Consider the following 19177-nt stretch of genomic DNA (forward strand, 5'->3'; position numbering starts at 1 on the left):
TTAGCAATCAGTTACTTTTGGTGGAGAAAAAATAGCTGAAGTTTTGCCCCTACTGCATCCATGTCATTCCCTCTTTGACCCAAAACGCACTCCAAAAGCACTCGCCTTAGTGGACAAAACTAGTCAGAACCAAAAATCCCAAGAATCACTTCCTACATGAAAGTACAGCTACAGCATATTCGTTTTCCCTCTTGTCAGTCTACACATCCTGGATACACTTGGTTTTGTGTGTACAGAAACAGGCTACGAGCTAGAAGTAAACAGTTTATTGGCATTGCAATGTATTATTCATGAAGTATCCTCGTGTTTTATGGTGATCACAAGATTTGGCATGCCACAGCTCTGCAGAAAACATCACATTACTTTGCTAGGCTGGGTATTTCTGCAGCTTTGAAGATATGCTTTGCTTTCTTAAGTTCATAAACCCATTCAGACGATGTTACTTTGCAAAAGATTTTTTTGTTGCTTCTCTAAAAATTGTTGCTTTTGCTGAAGTATTATAGGCAAGTGGCCAAAATAGAAGAGGATTTTATTCACTGCCAGCACCACAGTAGTATGCCCAAAACTACAGCTGGCTGCACTGAATTCTCTCCCCCTCCACCTGGACACAGATGTATGACCAAGCATAAAACTTTGAAGGATATCATGAACAAAACATCTGGAATAAATTCTAATTAAAAAATTGAAAACCTATAAAATCTTAAATAATTCATTATATGGTAATGACCACAACATTAATATGTGCTTTGATAAAACAAATCTTACAAATTCAGTAAAAAAAGATCAGCAGCATAATAGTAAAGCAAATATGCAGATTTTAAAACCACAATAAAAATTATCAGGTTTAATATTTTACAGTTAATTACAGCAAAAAAGTGGCTGCTTTTAACACAACTTACAGTTTAAAATTACAGCACTTTATGATGAAGTCTATGATTATTTTTGAAAAAACACTCAAAAATACCACCAAATTTTAAAAGTGCCCTATTAATGACTAAAAGGACCCCCCTCCCACCCCCCAAAAGACCAAGTAGTCATCTACAGCAACCCAGAGGTCCAGCTGAGGTTTCTAGACTGCTGTCTGTATCAGAGGCCAATGTTGGATCTGTTGACATTGAAGACACATCATTGACAGATGACGATGAAGATGGATGCTGAGAGCCATTGATCATTGCTGCACCTGTGCTATGAGAAACAAAACAGCAAATCAGTTGCAGATACAGTTGCACAGTTCAGTACTTGCGATAGTCTGTGTCTCTTCCTAATAGCCATTACTCTCCCCTGTTCTGGCAATTTTGGAGAGATGTGTCTCAATCCATTGCCATAGTAAATGAAAACCAAAAGTCTTTAATATGAACCCCATAAGTCTTTAGCATGGAGCTTAGTGGATGGTGTGTCAAGAACCACAGAACTCACATGGCACTCAGCTGGCAAATCGCAGTAAATCCTAACGGCTGAAGGTTAAAAAAAAAAATCAGAGACAGTAATGCATAAATCCAGAGCTAAGATACCCTTCAAAATGTTGAGACCCTAAGCTAGAAATATCTACGTAATTTGATAAACAAAATGCCTGGTTTGTTCTTTTTCCTTGATGAGACTGGGAAATAGCTGGTGCTCAGCCACCTCACAATCATTCAATCTCAGATACCCAGTGATTTTTCAGAGTCTGAACTTCAGTGAACTGAGCAGAGTCAGTAAGGGCAGCCCAACTTTTGCCATGGAGCCTCAACAGCCAGTTAATAGGCACATTTTGCTCCAAAATTCAGCAAAATGATGTGCTAAAAGTGCTTCATAATCTTCCAACCTACATATCCTGTTTCATTATTTAAAAGATATAATAGTGGTTACACCTTTATTTGAAACTGTACCAGCTACACATTGCACATCTAACCAGACTACAGCAATTGAGTAGCAGGACATACCAGGATGTTTCTTGAGGACTGAAATGAATGAAGCAGCAGTTACAGAGGGACAATAATAGGGGGATTTATCAGATTAATAAAAAGAGATGTCACCCCCATATATTCCACCCAAATAGAGCAAAATCTCAAAGAAAATTCAAGTTTTGTCATTTAAGTGCCATATTTTTGAGTTAGGTTACTTTTGGCTGTCTTTAACAGTTTTACTCCCCTCCTGACCTACAACTCAACGGAGCTTTGTACTGTGCTTTTATTGTAACCAACCTAAAGGGGCTGGTTGGCCGCGTATAACCCCGTTCTTGGTTCTCTCCTCCAGGTCCATGACTTCCTTGTATATCAACTCTGAAAATGCAGAGAAGGGAAGGCAAAAAATGAATTTGCAACCTCAAGACTGGATCAATAATACATCTCCCATTAAAACAGACATTTAAATGTCATAAGTTTATTGCCGTTCAGAAATAGTTTTGAACAGCTGTTGGCCAAACAACAACTGACAAGTGATATAAGAATCTACAATTCTTTTTCTGGTGGAGCTACAATGGCCTGGCACTCCTGAGAAAACACGGACATTGCTCTAAGACTCTCTTGCTCAGGCAACTTGAGGACCTGAGGTTACACAAAGTCTTAAGGCTCACTCAGTTCTTATCAATGGCTTCCTTGGTACAGATAAACTCCACCAGCAGTCTTCAAAAGAAGAACAAGGAACAAGCCTAGACAGCATTGCCATACTCCCAATGCACATTTGCCACTAAATTTCTTCAGCAACAACTTTTAAAGGTCCAGATCACCATGACATGGAACACAATATTAGCATATAAGTGGCCGCTCCAAATGAAAGGAATAACTTTATTTTCCAGTTACAGAAGTTCCTCATCCTTAAACAGGTTAGAAGTGCTCGTAACGTGAATCAGCCATACAGTGTATACTGGCCAGAAAGTTTCTAGGCTAATGGCAGCTTATTACCCAAAAGGGACTTCAGCTGCAAATTTCCAGAAGTAAAGGACTTAACATGTTAAATGCAACTCATAAGAACTCACTGTCAGAATACTATTTATCTGCCACTGGCAAACTAATGCAATATACAAACAGTTTGGAAGAAAAAAACACTGAAGAATTATAAATTCAAGGGCTATGGGAATCTCTAAAGTAAATTCCATATTGCTTGAAAAACTCTCAGCACATCTGCTTCAAAAGGGAAATAACTTTGCTTAGCAGGAGGATGGAAAGAGAATTTCCACAATTCTGCTTATCTCTGCTTTTCCAATTAAAACTCAGTTTTCTCATAGAAAGTGTGGCAGTACTAGATTTTACAGACTTGTGTCCATTACTAGCCAACACAAAGAAACTATCAAAAATGATTCATACATTCTTTCCCCCCCCCCTTTTTTTTTTCCCCTTTGGGGATAAAAAGGTTATGCAGGTCTAATATCCCTTTCTCTTCCTAGGCTTTTTCAGTATGAAGTATTAGATTGCACAATGCACTAAATTCTTGCTTAAATGCAACTTTTATAGCCTGCACAGAGCAAGCTGGATTTTTTTTTCTGAGCACTAGAATCTCCGCAATAATACCACAAGTTTTAGAAATTATTTAAAAAATGAAGCACAAGCTTTACAAGTTACAAAGATGTTCCTCTTACACTTATGACTCTACACCTCATGTATGACCAGGAAATTTAGATACTAAACCAGTACTGAACAGTAAAGATCATGCTGTGGAGGTATATGATCTGTTCCAAACCTCAACCCCAGCTACTCTCTCAGGATCCCAGAGCTGATGACCATCAGCACCTCCCACACCAGCTGTAACCTCACAATCTCACCAATTACTAACACTCCTTATGGCTTCTGCTTTCAAATCCTCTGCTGATTTAAGAGAGTACAGTTATTGCTAATATGCTCTTCACTTGAAGACTTCCAATTCAGACTTACATTGCTCCAAGTCCTTCATCTTATTCAGCTATAGCAGTTTGCCCAGAAGAGTTGCCCTCTCTGAAAATGTTGTCTTATGGTTTGCAAAAGGTGACTGAAATGAGCAGGTCTTAAGTTCACTACAAAGGTTCAGCACCTTTGCAGGAAAATTTTTAGTGTCCCAACAATCAAGAGGTTGTCAAGCACTGGTCTATTCCCTTGCCATTCCAAGCAGTTTAAGTAAATACTATTAAGTTGCTCAGAACAACTTTAATAACAGTAATCCTTGGGGTCAACTCCCAAAAGCCTTATACTTAAAACACCCTTCTTACCTTTCCATTCTTCTATCGTGTGCTCCCTCTCATCTAACTGCTTATCTGGTATCTTTGGTGGAGGCTGAAAAACAAAACTAACTCATCATAGAGCAATCAAAAGGGATTAAAAACCAGTATAAATGAAAGATGAAATCAGCCACTTGGAACATGAGCCTGATTTAAAAATACCATATTTACGTGATCATATATTCACTCATATTTGGATGTGGCCTATTTTTTAGATGCTGCTGCATGTTTAAAAGTTCTTCTGATTAAAAATTTGCTTACATTACTGTAATAATTAAAATAGAAAATGAACAGTCTGGTAAAAGAGCTCCTAAGTGGTGCAGTCTCCAGCCCAAGCAGCAATTTTTAGCTACTTACTGTTAATTACTAAATGTTCCCTCTAGCTATTATAGACTAGCAGAATTTCTAATGGCTCCATTTACATCAAGCAGCTTTTTCTGTTCTTAGTGGCCATCATCAACTACCTTTCTTTTAAAAAAGTGACACGTTCTCATAAGATGAAATTGTGCTGAAATTATGTTTTTAAGACAAAGTCAATTAATTCCTTTGTTCTTAATAAGTGAAAGCTCAAGATCCTGCATTCTGATTTTGCTGAAACACTTACTTTCTAGTTTAGGGCTACTAGCAATTGGTACAAATAGTTAAAACTGTTTCTTTCACCCAGGAGTAAATATCATCAAGAGCAATCAAACCATACTGAAACAACCAAAGCTCACTAAATTAGAACCCTATACAAAAGATTTCAGATGCATTACTACATGTCCAGGAGATTGTATGCAATTATACAGGAATGCACACAGAGACAGATACTTCAGTTTGTGCCCACTCCTAAAGCTATTTCTAATAAACATGTCTATCTATGTAAAAAAAAAAAAAGATTACAGCTCAGTTAAGCTTCTAGTGAAACATACAGCAATCTTTCAAGCATCACAACACAATGGCTTTAGTACAGCACTTTCCTCAGTGGAGACCTGAACAAGAACCTGAAAGAAGAACTTACAGCTTCTGCTTCTGATGGATCATACCAAACATTGATGTACGGGTGCTGCAGGGCTTCATCCACAGAGATTCTTTTAGAAGCATCTATAACCAGCATTTTGGATAACAAATCCCTTGCTTGACTCGCTGCAAAAATAAAGTTTTCTCGTCAGACTGGTGCCACATATAGTGCACATAACACAGTATTTCAAAGCTCGTAAGAAGAGACTCAGAGTAAACAAATTCCAGTTAAATATCTGTGCAACCCTCACATAATTTGGGGTTAAGGAAAGTCATCCACTTGATGAAAAAAGAAAAAAATGAAAAATTGAAGAGAATGACACAGGTGGGAATGGGGTTGGACAGGTTGCACTATACATTTTCAGCATAAATGTCCCTTGGTGTGACATCCTTATGTGAAACAGGTCAGCTGGCAGTACAGCCTTGTCTGGAATAGGAGCAGGCAAACACCTACTATCCCTCTTTGTCACATAAAATACAGTGAGTCTGACTCTACCAAATAGGTGACTTTTAGAACCAGTCAGTTACTGAAATAACTGCAGGGTACCTATATATTATGAACACAAACCCCTTATTTTCATCCCTACAGAACAAAGCTCTGCTCTGCCCACACAACTTCTCTTCAGACCTCCCCCCACTCTCCTCTAAATCATGCTGGCAACTGTCATTGAGAGGAATATTCATATTTACTTGTTGCTATAAAGATATCCCCAAGAATAGGAGCTGTTTCATGAAGATATGAAAGTGGAGACAAGCATATGCCAGCACATTCATCCACTCCCATGATATAAATATTGTAATATTTAAAGCCTTAGTAGGATGACTTCATAGTGAACAAAATCAAGATACATTTCTGTTCACTATATCACAGTTTTAAATGTACAACAAAAAGAAGACAGACCTTACCTTTAAGTTTATTGTGTTCAGAATCAGCTGGGAAAAGGACATCTGGAAAGAGTTTTTCAAAACTATATCCAGCATATTTAGGTCTGTTCTCCACATAAGTCCGGACTGTAGGCTGTAATTTCTTCATGAATTCAGGGCATGGTGTTCCTAGCTGCTCTATAACTTTATTCCATTGATCAATATCTAAGGTTATGCAGCTAAGAAAAACACTGTGTCTAATTTTCAGCTAGAAAGTTACATTAAAACCACATGAAATAACCAACAGAGAAAACAGAAAATTATAAAATATCAAGTTCATCATCATGAATTAGGACTATCTTCTCAGAGAAAACAGTGAAACAAAGCAAGACCATGATAGCGTAGTCAAGGCAACATGTATTTTACTCAAAATGATAATTAACTAGCAAAGGATATACTTCTGAGAAAGAAAATATTAGAAGGCTCACAAAATGCATTAAATTAATTTAAATTAAGGATTTGTTTGGGTTCTGGAGAAGAAGAACTCACTTCCTGATCTGAACACACACTCACTACACATCACCACGGCACTCGTGAGAAATACCCCACGCAGGGGCTTTGTCCTCCGTTCTCATCTCCATATCTCAGCCCACTCCTCTTGCCAAGGACATGCAACACTGAGCACCAGTGGGCACACAAATTATGAAGTTTAGCCCACACAGGTCAATGACAATATTGTCAGAGGCTTGAATAAAGAAGCTAAAGAGTTTCAAGGAGATGCATAAGGAACATCTTAGCTGGGAAGTTTACACACTGCAAAGGGGAGATTGACCAGTTCATAGCAGAAGAATTTAGTATGTGTTACTGACCGAAAAAAGGTCATGTTTGGCTCAGGAATTCCTAGTTGTACATGGTTACATACTGGGAGAGAGCTTGGATAATGCAACTTTTATCTGAGAGCTCAGATATATATACTTATCTCATTCATATACTCTCCCCAGCTTGCTCTTTTTGGCTGCCATCAGACTGGATATCAGGCTACCTACACCTTCAGTGTGTTGCAGCAGGCCCTCTCATGTTCTTAAAACTGAACAACAGATCTTTATATAATCATTTTCCAGCTCTAGAGCTTTACTACAGGCCTTGACAAAAAAAGTATTTACACTGTATGGCACTGAGTCTAAACTGAAAAGCCATGCCAACAAACCAGATGCATAAAGCAAAGCATGGTACAGCTCATGCAATGACAGAGCTGTGTCAAAGTAAGGATGCCTCAAAATCTCCACCCCATCTTCATCCCTAAATGGTATTATATCCATTTTTAAACTGCGCCCTGCAGCAAAAGCAAGAAGTATTTCTGATGGCATCTAAAAAACCCTGATCTGTAAGTACTAGTAAAACAAAGATGTCAAATGCCAATTAAATCCACTAGTTTTAGTGACGAGGTTTCAGCTTTGTTTGTTTGGAGCAGACCCTTTGTCTGAAGTACTGTTCACACCACCACCACGCCATTCATGGAACAGAAAGACAGAAAGCCAGATATTTCTGACAGCTGTTTGCAGGATCATTTCTGCATACAAGAAAATAAAACTCCAGAGTGTAATGAAGATGGTTAGGAATCTTTTGTAAACATTTTCTGTAAAATGCAAAGGATAATAACTGCTAACATGCTCAGGTACTAAACAAGATTAGTAAGTTATTACACAGAAATGACCTCCAAAGTAAAAACCAATGCATATGAACCAGTCTGTCTAAAACATGATAACGTCCAAAAGCAATGGATAGGCACTGTATTAAACTGGAAAAATAAATTTAAAAAAAGAGGAAAAAAAGGAAAAAGGAAAAAGAAAAAAGAAGTCTGTTTGCCCCAGGGGTATATAATGAACTTGCAAACTGCAATTTGAAAAGGCAGTTTAAAACCAGTATGTTAAAAATTAGAACCACCTTAATCTGGAACTGTATCACTGCAGTATCTTTTGCCCTTTTACAACTACATCCTAGGCCAAAGGTAAGGATACGATCTGTACCAGGAAATAAAACACCACCTTTGATCATTTCTCCCATGATGCACCCAACTGACCAAATGTCAACTGAAAATAAAATGCAATGATATTAACATAAAAGATAGTTATTAAAATAAAGTAAATAAAAATATCCAGACACACACATAGACATGAAGTGACCACAAAAAGCGTGTATAATGAAAATGAGTGAAGGTGGATGTATGCTAACTACAAGACCAGCAGAGACTATGTCCTACTGCTAGGTGCAGCCTGAATATAAATGAAGTTCTCTTTTTTTTTCCAAGTGTATCACAAGAAAAATCTATGTTCATTTAATAAAAAACAAAATAAAATTGTACAATATGAACCTTCATGACACAACATCAATGAAAAGGTTAATCACTTCCTATCTAATTCAACCTGCTGCAGCAGCACAAGGATACAGTCCCTTCCTGGAAAGAGGATTTTGTGGCAAACCATTTCGCCCATAATGCACCCCACAGACCATAAATCCACTATGTTTGTAGCACAAAAAGAAGGAAAAGCAAAGCAAACGGTCATTTAAAATTAAAAGAAGCATAACATGACTGCATCCTATAAACTGCAGAGACAGCACAGGAAGAAGAGCAATCTTTGTATTAATCAATGAAAACACTTTAAAATACACTGTGTGTAAGGATTAGCTTTTAACTGTCTCAAATACAAGGCAGAAAAACATCCTTTTGTTTAATATAGTGCTAGAGCAAGAGCTTGAGCAGAGAGAGAGAGAGAGACACGAATCAAGCAGAGTAAAGCCCTTCTCCAAGCTCCGAGGCTTGCAAAGCTTCCTCTGCCAAGAGACTAGATTTGAGCACCAAAGACAGCTTTATTTCATCAAAGTAATGCCATGGCAGTTGTAGGAATAATTTTTAAAGCAGCAAAGTAAATTGACCTTTAAAAACATTGCCCATTGAAACAGTTCATGTTTTTTAGGAGAATTAATTAGGTATTGCATAAGAATGAAAATCTGCCATCAAGTATACCTAGAAGTCTGATTAACATGCATCTCTCTCTCACTTTAAATAAAAAGCAAACAGAATCAGTAAAAGATTACTTAGAATTTTAGAGGATCAGTTAATGACAATGTTAGTATGCTCCTAACAGATTTTCAATAAAATAATTTGTTTCAAAATATTTCTCCAGTTATGATGAAATAACATCTTATACAAAACTCAAAAGCAATTTGTTTTTTAAATGAAATATGCATTTTTTACATTACCTTACAATAAATAACTCAGAAGACATAGTTAAAGATGCACAAGTTTACTGTGTACAAATATGCCAATTCTTTTGCAGTTGCTTTCAGAGGTACTGTTAATTCTATATGCAAAAGTATTCTTGAAGTCATAATGATGAAATTTTATTATTATGAATACTTTTATGTCAAACATGACACTGGAATTTCAATTAGGCAGATAAGAAGGGGATTTAAATGAGAACAATTGGATACTAAGAATCACATGTAAATGTTCTGAAGGAGCTCAACAATGTCAAGCAAGCAACGTTGCTTCGTCTTGAAAATATTCCTTCTCCCTTACTTACAAGTTCCTCTAAAATAGTATCTAATTCATATGATAGGAGATCATAGTTGTGCATATTAATAGGTCAAAATTAAGGGCCTGGTTCATTTAAAAAATGTCAACATTTTATGATTAGTGATGTTTTGCCTTCAAAAACTCTTGTCAAATACTTAAGTACATATTCTTTGCCTTAGAGACCCAAAGATTTGAAGCAAAATTCTGAAAATTGACTTTTTGACCTGCAGAACAACCTGCTGCCACCAAAAAACAAAATACAGCCAAATCTGTTGTAATTCGTGTGTGTGTCCATTCTTCTTGTCACCCTACAAAGCCAAACATGAGATGTTTTGGGGCATTTTGGTTTGCTGCTTTCATTAATCAAACAGAGACCTATAACTAGACAGGTTTTAACTTTCTCATGAAGCTAAACCAATTTGTACACTGGGGACTGCTCCTGCAAAAACTTCTATAGAAGACCAAGGAAAATCTCACTGCAGATCCAAAAAATATTTTTTTAAATCTTTTGCTGTCATACAGAGTCTATTTTATTCTTAACAACCCTGTTTGAAGTGAACTTAGTGTTTTCTGTAACTCTTGGAGAAAAAATACCATGTGAAAATTATGTTCAAACCAAGTGTTCATACTAGGAAAAGTAAAAGTAGACATGTCAGAAGGGCCTTCCTTGCTTTTCAGTGCTTCCTTTCTCATAATCATGAGCATAACTGCACATAAATCTAAATATATTAATGCATGTGTGCACCAACAGTTTTGGTGTCCTTCAGTTCTGAATTTCTCGAGTTTGCAAGGCCTGGTTTCTTAATCTGACATACCCAAATCTCCTTTAATAATAAAACCTATGTAGAAGTCAACTATATGATCAGTTTGTTTGAGATCTTTGCTAGTTTTAAAACAAATAAAGATTTTGTATGTGTGTAGTATACTACCAAAAGAATACACCTCTGGAGCACCTCACTCATCAAACATATACTGCAGTCTTCATACAAAAGCTCAGCAGGGCACTGAAACAGCATGAGGCTGCCAAAGGACCCTGTTCAATATAACTAAATGTTAGTATTAGCCATTAGTTAGCTGTCAGTTTTCAATATTTAACTCTACCTTAAGTAAATTAACAGTTAATTTAACTAGGGGTTTAAGAGGCTACAACAGGCATCAATAATAAGAGGTGAGGGTCCTGGACAGCCCATGGTTCTAACTGCAAATGCATCATTGATACCTGCCTCCCTGTCATGGGAGCTCCACAAACTCCTCAAGCAGTCAATGAGAAGGGTAACTGCAAAGAGCCTTTAATGAGAACAGTACATATGGAAATGCAGGTTGTCCTCAGACTCAGTTATTCCATACATTTACTTTTACATTCTCCACAAATGCCATTCTCATTTCGATAACCACGTCTTGGGCTTTGGGAAGATGTGATAGTTTTTCAAATGGGATTATTATTTATGTTCTGCTGCACTGCACAATTCACACTTGCCTAAGGAACAGGATGGTCACTAGCATGACAGGATGCTCTAGAAAGCAGTCTATTTAACTCCAACAATAACCTAAGCAACCTGTTAGTGGAAATGATGTTTCACACTTTTGCAGCTCAAAATTACTATTTAAGAGACAAATTTAAAGTGGGCAAGCTGAGTCAGAAAACTTGTGACTTTCATTGTATCAATTCCTTCTGTAAGGCAGCTGCATGACTCAAGACTACAGCATTAGGTACTTTAATTTAGTGTCTCTCAAGTGCACAATGTAAAGTATTGGGGGGGGAAATGAAGCACAATTTTTAACTGCTAAAGTTTTGTAGATTTGTAAATTTTTAACTTTAACTTGCTCTACTTGACCTGTGACTTCTAAATTATGGGAAAAATAGCCAACCATGGGGGCCATTTGAAGGAATATACATTTCTCTATGCACATTAATGATATAACCAGAAATAAAACCCACAGGTTTGCAAAAACCATCTATTCTCATTCCTTTGAGCTGAATTCTTTCACTGCTAACACCGTTCACACAACCTGAAGTCACTTGCTGTAATGGTATGCAGTTGCCAGGCAGGTTTGCAGACTATACTAGGAATCCTGAAAGGCAGAGCAAGTCCCAGCTGTGTCAGCAGCCTGAGGAGCCATTGCCTCACATCACCAGGAGACAGCTAACCAAGCCTAAAGCAGCAGGACATCACGGGGGCCTTACTGGAGGACTGGTCAAGAGGGTTTAAATACCTTCAAGCGAACACTGACCTCTGGGCAGTGTGCCTGCCTGAGGTGGAAACATCGAGTGAGCTGACTGACCACAGTGACACCAGATCAATGCAGCAGAACTGGGGCCACTACAACAGAATTTCAGGAATGACATGTCACTTGGTTTTCCTAAGGGACACCTGCTGTTTCTTTGAGAAGGTGTAAGGTACTTGATTGTGTGTTGCCCTCAGATGAGTCCTTATTTTCTTGTAGAAGATACTGAGGGAGACTGGCCACAGAATGAGTATAAAGAGGAGGGAAATGTATGCAAGCAGAGGGACAAAGTAAAATTTTCTTGGAATTTGACATGGACCTCAAAGAATCTATGATGCTTTATGACAGCACTTTCTGCATTCTTGTCTTAAGTATATTATTGAATTTTCCTTCAGCAACATTAGGCACCTAGTGTAAGTGGATTAAAGAAGGCTGGTTTCAATAAAAAGTAATGCCACAGTAGGTAGTTTTAGCCTGGGTGTTGCTGTAGCCTTTATGCTCCCTACATCTTGAAAGGCTACACCAAATATAGTTATTTAAACACTAAATTTAGAACACAAATTTTACTGATGAATTACAATTTACACCTTCACCAAGAATAAAAGTCAGGTGAAGGTACAAACCACATATTAACAAAATATATTTCCAGTTCTTCCTGGATGACACTTAATCTACCAAGCAAGTTACTTAAATTTTTAAACAAACAAGGCCCCCAATTTCTTCTCCTATTAAATGCAAACATTATCTAATGGGTTGAGTTGGATAAACAAATTGGTGTATCCAGAATCTGCATTTTGGTCACAAAGCTTAATTTATAAAATTTCTACAGCTTGAAAAAAACATTAACATGTAAAATGTGGTGTGCCAAACACAAAAAAAAAAAAAGTAAAGCTATGCCAAAGAAAGACTATATTTGCTGACCGTTTTCTTTGTATCCCATCCCTAGGATGACCTCTGGTGCTCTGTAGTAACGAGTCACTACATAAGGCGTCATCATAAAACTAGTTCCTGCAGTTCTGGCCAGTCCAAAGTCAAGAATCTTCAAAGTGCAGTCTGACTTTACTACTATATTACTGGGCTTTAAATCCTTTAAAAAGAAACATCATATATGACTGCTAAGACAAAGTATTCCGTGGTTCACATTTAAAAAAGATAATACTGCTAACATTAAACCCCACATATACAACTTGGATATTGCTATAGCTGCAGGTTTTTTTCCCCCTTGCATTAATTCATGTGCATTCAGCAGACTACAGAATGAATTCTTTTATTATGCTTGTAGATTTATATAGCAATTAAAGAAGGAAAATACAACCAGCATTACAAGATATGTTAGCAATGTCTGAAATAAATTGAGGTTAGTAAGAAATGTTAGCTCTGAGGAAAGGTGTCCAGAATCTGCTCACTGGAACAGTAATTATTACTACAATGCAGAACACAGGTAACATGACAATTGCTGAAATTGTTTTATGCAATAATCATCTTGATACAAGAATTATTAGAACTATAATATGAATGTGAAAAGCAAAAGGCTTATTTGCTGTTGAGGTTGCATTACCTCTCTTGAACCAATGTTTCCCTGAACAGGAAAGAAATCCCCATGTCCATACAGTTATAGTTTTCCATTCAGAACTTGGTTTTATACTAATTTTGGCAACCAAACCCAAAAAGGCACCATTGAAAAACAGCCAAATATTACCATGATCGTTAAACTGGAGTGGAAAACACTGTGATACAGCTTCAGATCATCTTAGTTAGAAACTTAGTAACTGTATTCTTTTCACTTGAACCCTACTGTCATTAGTGGCTTTACAACGTCTATTTATACAGACACTACACCAGCATACTCAGTCATCATCTCAGGAAGAACTTATACACATCTGAATGTCACAGAGCAAAGATTACAGAGTAACTTCAGGACAACTTTGCAAACAAAATCATTCACAGCGCACAGGCCAACACAGATAAGACTTAGATCCTTCCTGCCTACACTCCACTAAGATAAATGAGAAAAAAACCCTAGGATATGGCAGAGGACTCCAGCATTTGAGCTGCAGTCATTTGATAAGCAGCCCTATCTATCACCGTTTCATAAAGACTTAGAAGTGGCTTTCTGCAAGATATATGTAGTTTTCACTTGTACTTCTATGGCTTTCAGCAATTTCCTCATAAAGCTAAGAAAACTCCATTAATGACAAACCACAAAAAAAAGTTCCAGAACAATGAAATCGTAACAGGTAATTCAAAGTCTTGCATACATACATATTCACACATGCACCTCGAAATCTCACACACAGAATCTCTGCAGACAACTTTGGCTTAAGAGACTCTCAAATGTCACAAATTAATTCAAGTTCTATAAGGCCTTCCGGCTATTTAATATGCATGTCTCAGATCCTGCTACAGTCCTGTTTATCATCAGCTTTATTTCTGCACACTTCTATTATTTTCAGGATGCTCATTCCAGAATACCAGGTGCATGCTCATGGTATTAACTATATTCATCCTCCCTAAAGCTGCAGGATTAACATTCAAAATGTTAAGAGATCTTCCCTTTGCAAGAGAAAAACCACTATGAGGACAAAACGCAAAAGCTTACAGAACGTTGTCCATCCTTAATTTCTGAACACCATATAGTTGTCATGAAGCCCAGGATCAAAATGATGAAGGCCAGGCTTGGGCATCCAAATTCATGCAGAACCAGCATCTCATACGTTTAAAATAAACAGAAACTCGAAGCTCCTTTAAGAGTGATCAAGCTAATTAGGCTGTATATCCAGAATCTATAGCAGAAGATCTCTCACTGAACCTTAAAAATGTAAAAAGTCAGTGCTTAAACACCAGATTTTTCATGGCTGTCTCCCCATTAACCAGATGGAGAGAGGGACATTTCTGGAGGGTAATTCATGACTTCTATGGGCTTCTTCCTTCTTAAAGAAAGATTTGTGTGAAGAGCTTCCATAATTAGGCACCTTTGTTAAGGGCTCAAAATCAGGCAGAATTCAATGTTTCAGAGCCTCCATGCAAGACTAATGAGACACTCTGTGTCCCTCAGCAAGTCAGTGAGGCACAACTCTGCAATGCTGATCATTCACCTTCTCAGATTACAAAACAGAAATGAACATGTACTTCTACACTGGCTGGAAACTGCATCTCTGCAAAATGTTTGGGACACAGCAATGTTCGTTTGCCAACATCTGTTAGAGTCCGTGTAAAGCTACAGTCAAATCTCTACTGAGATCAAATCTTTACCCACTGATGTGGCAGCTAAGAATGCCCCCCCATAAATTTTTGTTAAAACTGACTGAAAATATTTGTGTTTGGTCTCTGCTTTGTTCCATGCCTCTAGCTTGCTATAAAAAAAACCCCACTTATTTCTACGGCAAGTAGTATCCGTATTGTTGTGATTTCAGTCATTCAGTAAGCTTTGAAAAAGTCACTCAGATGCTGAGATTACTGCAGTTCTGTCAGAAACTGAAGAAATTAGTTCAAAAGCACATGAAACTACCAACATCACAAAAAGCTTAAAATTTTAGAGAACACTAAAGCAGTACATCAGATTCATAGCCAGAATGCTCCATGGGCAGTCACAGTAGTGCAGGCCATGTTTAAGGAATTTCAACAAAGTAATTAGCTTGGGACATCAAGGACAGAGGTGCTAAAAGCTCAGAAGAGTGGTTAAAGAGGTACCACTGCAGACACAGGGTCTGTGTGACATATGTCCCTTTTCAAGCATGTCCTCCTTGTCTTCTGAGGTTTTGTTTAACTTGTTCCACAGAGAAACAGAAATATGATACTTTACACCTTGAAGTATAAAGGCACAACGCACACAATGTCTGAATGTACTTAATTGTCTAATAAAGCCTGAAAAGAAGCTGTCAGCTGAAAATCCAGCAGGAAGACATGCAAGTGAAATGCATCTGTACATGTCCTTCAAAAGCAATCATGCATACATATGATACTATTTACGTAGCAATTGTATCTATAGTCTCTTTGGGATAGTTTACCCTTGTACAATACAAAGCATTTCAATGACTTAACCCCTATTTACAGAGCCAAGAATTCTAACCTTGAAGTAGTCTTTATTCCTGCCCAGCAACTATCTGAGTAGTTACCTCTTTTCTATAAATGTATGAATGTTTAATTTATCCATGACTTCTACATGCTCAATGGTGACTTAACAGGAGTACAAACCACCCTGAAGCAAGTGAGGTTTTAGAAGCCTCCTCATGTCTGTGCCAAGATCCACAGAGAGACATTCTTACATTACCTACTCTGGCATATCCATTCAATATGCTGTTTTCCAAAACTAAAAAAGACCAAGGAAAACCCACAGAGTTAGACTTGTATCCCCAAGTGTTGAAGAGACCAGGAAACATGAAGCTGCACACAAAACCATTGCTTCAAACCCACAGCACAAGCATTAGGACACAAAGGGCTGCATAATCTCAGTCATATGTGTAGTGGTTTTGCATGGCCAGATTTTTGGCAGTGGTGGGGCTAGAGGGGTGACTTCTGTGAGAAGCTGCTAGAAGCTTCCCCATGTTCATCAGTGCCTATGCCAGCAGCTCCAGGACAGACCCACCATTGCAGCAAGGCTGAGCCAATCAGTGATGGTAGTAACACCTCCGGGACTACATATTTAAGAAATAAAAAATGTTATTGCACAGGAGCAATTGTGGCAAGAGAGGAGAGGAGTGATAATATGTGAGAGCAACAACTATGCAGTCACCAAGGTCAGTGGAGAAGGAGGGGGAGGAGGTACTCCAGGCAGAGGAGCTGAGGATCCCCTGCAGCCTGCCATCCAGCCAGGGTCAATCCACTACAATGTGCAACACAGCACCACAACAGCAGTAAGTGAAGCAACCTAGTTTTGCCTAGCATTCCCAGAATAATGTAAGAGGCCCACTGGCCTGTCTCAATGCCCACATACAGACCACGCAGCGTCAGGCACAATGCCTGGTTCCAGACAATGCTTCTCCCTATTTTTCCCTGCCCATCTCTCTCAACACAGCAGTTCCGGAAAACTGCATGCAAGGAAGGCTTCACCTTCCCTCCCCAAGCTCCTCTCTAGCATGAAACAGCTGATGAGTACTAGAACTAGCTGAGCAAAAGGAATCAGTGTTTGTCCACTGAAACTATTCTTTATTCAAACAATTGTCCCAGTTCCCTCGGAGGAAAAACAGCACACTGAGCAGGAGTGTCAGACCGCTGGATCCAGCTTGCAGGTCATTCAACACCCCAGTTACAATGAGATGGACCACTGACCTGGACAAGCATCCTAACATAGCAATTCCTGTGGTAGCACACACAACTGCCATTTGTGATTTGGTTTTCTGTCTACATCATCCATGAGGAAGACTATTTAGCAATGGCTGAAACTATGTGGGCATGACCAAGTTTAATTAAACCTTCTACATCACTTCAGAAATGAAAACTCAAACTCTCTAAAATGTTACACTGAAAAATGTAGTACAAACTTACCATTTCCCAAACTAACAGAGGTTGTATTCGCAAAGTTATAACTAGACAATCTCAAGCAATCTTTACACTACATACAATTATATATGAGATATGTTCAACTTCAACAGGCAACCTGAAATTCAGACTTTCTGGACTGGATTGCAACACACACATGTCATTTAAAACTCAGGAGTCAGTTTTGCCTGTGGGCAGTCTGAGTGAGTGCTTTGTGACACACAGGTGTAATTCAAGTTCCACTTACAGGTCTTTACCACCATCTGTTTATCTGGAGACTTCAGCTATTTAGTCATTACTCTGCTAGTAAAAGAGCAGAAATAAAATGGGCAGTTCTTTCAAAAGATGGAATTTCAGGTTTGGTTACCAAAACATTAAAGGCAGAGACGCTATCAGATATTCTTTCCTGCCATGCCTACTAAAATGGAACATTATGCAGAATTAAAGGAGGTAATGTAACTCACTGCAAAAATCTTGTTTACTCTGTGCAGATTATTATCAAATCATTCAAACATTCTAAAGGTTCATTCCAGAATTACCCTGGAAAAAGGTGTGATGATTTCCTTTCAGCTTTCTCCCTCTGCATCTGGGACAGGCTATGAATCACCCATCATGCTCCTAATTCTGACTTTATATTTTAAAAACTCAAGGCAAAACCAGCTGCAATGCATATTATACACAGTTTGGTTCACTTACCCTATGAATAATTCCAGCTGAATGAAGATGTTTGATACCACACAGCATTTGATAAAGAAGATAGGACATTCGTTCATGGTCTAGCTCCATCTGAATCACTTGGCAGAGATTTGCATCCATGAGCTCCATCACTATGTAGCTTATGAAGGAGAAAAGGAAAAGAATAAAAATCAGATAATACTGGCATTTTATTCTATTCTTTCTCTTGCTCATCTTTTGGCATAAATATTTTCAAAATACATTCTTGGCTTTAATTCAAATCAGACTTACACATCTTGAAATTCTTCCAGGGATTTTTGTGGTGTGAACACATTCAGTAGGCCGATGATCTGTAGGAAGGGGAGAGGAAATGTAATTGTACCACAGCAACAGCAAAGTTGCAGAGTCAACATTTCAAAACTGGTAACTACTATTCTGACACAAACCTGGTACATACTGAAGCTCAAGATGGCTCAGTGGCTCAATCAGACCTAACTTGCAGCAATAGATACTAATGATTTCAGGAGGAGTATTTTTCCTCCACAAATCATGTAATCTAGAGACACTCTGTGTGCATTAACAAGATGATATTCAAAGCTTAAAACCTAAGGAGGTTAGTCAGTCTTCCCCTTCCTCCTACTTTCAGTTTGTAGAGACCTGGTAAGATCTTTACTGGAGATGAGAAATAGCAAAATTAAAAGCTGACAAAGACTCCCTAAGAGATATTACTTTGTCACTGACAGAGGTGAAGAAACAGCTTGACCCAACGAGAAAAACTGATTCTTAGAGCTGCTTTAGAACATTTCCCTGTGCTAACAATGGATGGGATTTGCAGAAACAGCCCAAGCTACCACTCATCAAAAATCAGGCAGGCTTGCAGTAGTTTATCATCATACAAATTATGCTATTAGGTGAAACATCCTTTAGAGAATCCACATATAAACCAGCCCTGTCTGAAAGTAAGTTCTCTATGACTTTCTCCCTCCCTAGCAACCAGGAGAAATTTTATCTTCCTGATGGGGGATTAAGAGAGAAGGTGAAGAAGACTGCACACAGCTGTCTATGAAGGTAGAAAATGGCCAATACCAGCCTTTTGTAGTTCAACTCTGATAAAGTTTGCATTTACTCTCTCCCCATTGCTGTGATCTGCTGCTCTACTGCACAACTTTGTAAGCATCAGACAATTCCTG

The 19177-nt window shown here is 38.1% G+C and overlaps 1 protein-coding gene across 6 annotated transcripts in view; it reads right to left on the minus strand.

The window, feature by feature from the left end:
- Window positions 1-251: 251 nt before the first annotated feature.
- Window positions 252-19177, minus strand: part of MAPK8 (mitogen-activated protein kinase 8) — a 21781-nt gene continuing 2855 nt past the window's right edge. Inside the window, exons 3-11 of one of the 6 annotated variants that reach the window (XM_009084481.1) lie at window positions 18279-18337; window positions 18009-18147; window positions 12756-12921; window positions 8050-8121; window positions 6074-6256; window positions 5169-5293; window positions 4160-4223; window positions 2184-2261; window positions 252-1174 (exon numbers count right to left, since the gene is read on the minus strand). In XM_009084481.1, coding sequence (XP_009082729.1) covers window positions 1035-1174; window positions 2184-2261; window positions 4160-4223; window positions 5169-5293; window positions 6074-6256; window positions 8050-8121; window positions 12756-12921; window positions 18009-18147; window positions 18279-18337 — 1026 coding nt within the window. In that variant the 3' untranslated portion in view covers window positions 252-1034. Of the gene's footprint in view, window positions 1186-2183; window positions 2262-4159; window positions 4224-5168; window positions 5294-6073; window positions 6257-8049; window positions 8122-8477; window positions 8550-12755; window positions 12922-18008; window positions 18148-18278; window positions 18338-19177 lie in introns of all 6 variants that reach the window. The other 5 variants (XM_009084466.1, XM_009084473.1, XM_009084458.1 and 2 more) reach the window with 5 other exon arrangements.

This window comes from Acanthisitta chloris, unplaced genomic scaffold (genome assembly GCF_000695815.1).
Source record: "Acanthisitta chloris isolate BGI_N310 unplaced genomic scaffold, ASM69581v1 scaffold25100, whole genome shotgun sequence".
Taxonomy (NCBI): Eukaryota; Metazoa; Chordata; class Aves; order Passeriformes; family Acanthisittidae; genus Acanthisitta; species Acanthisitta chloris.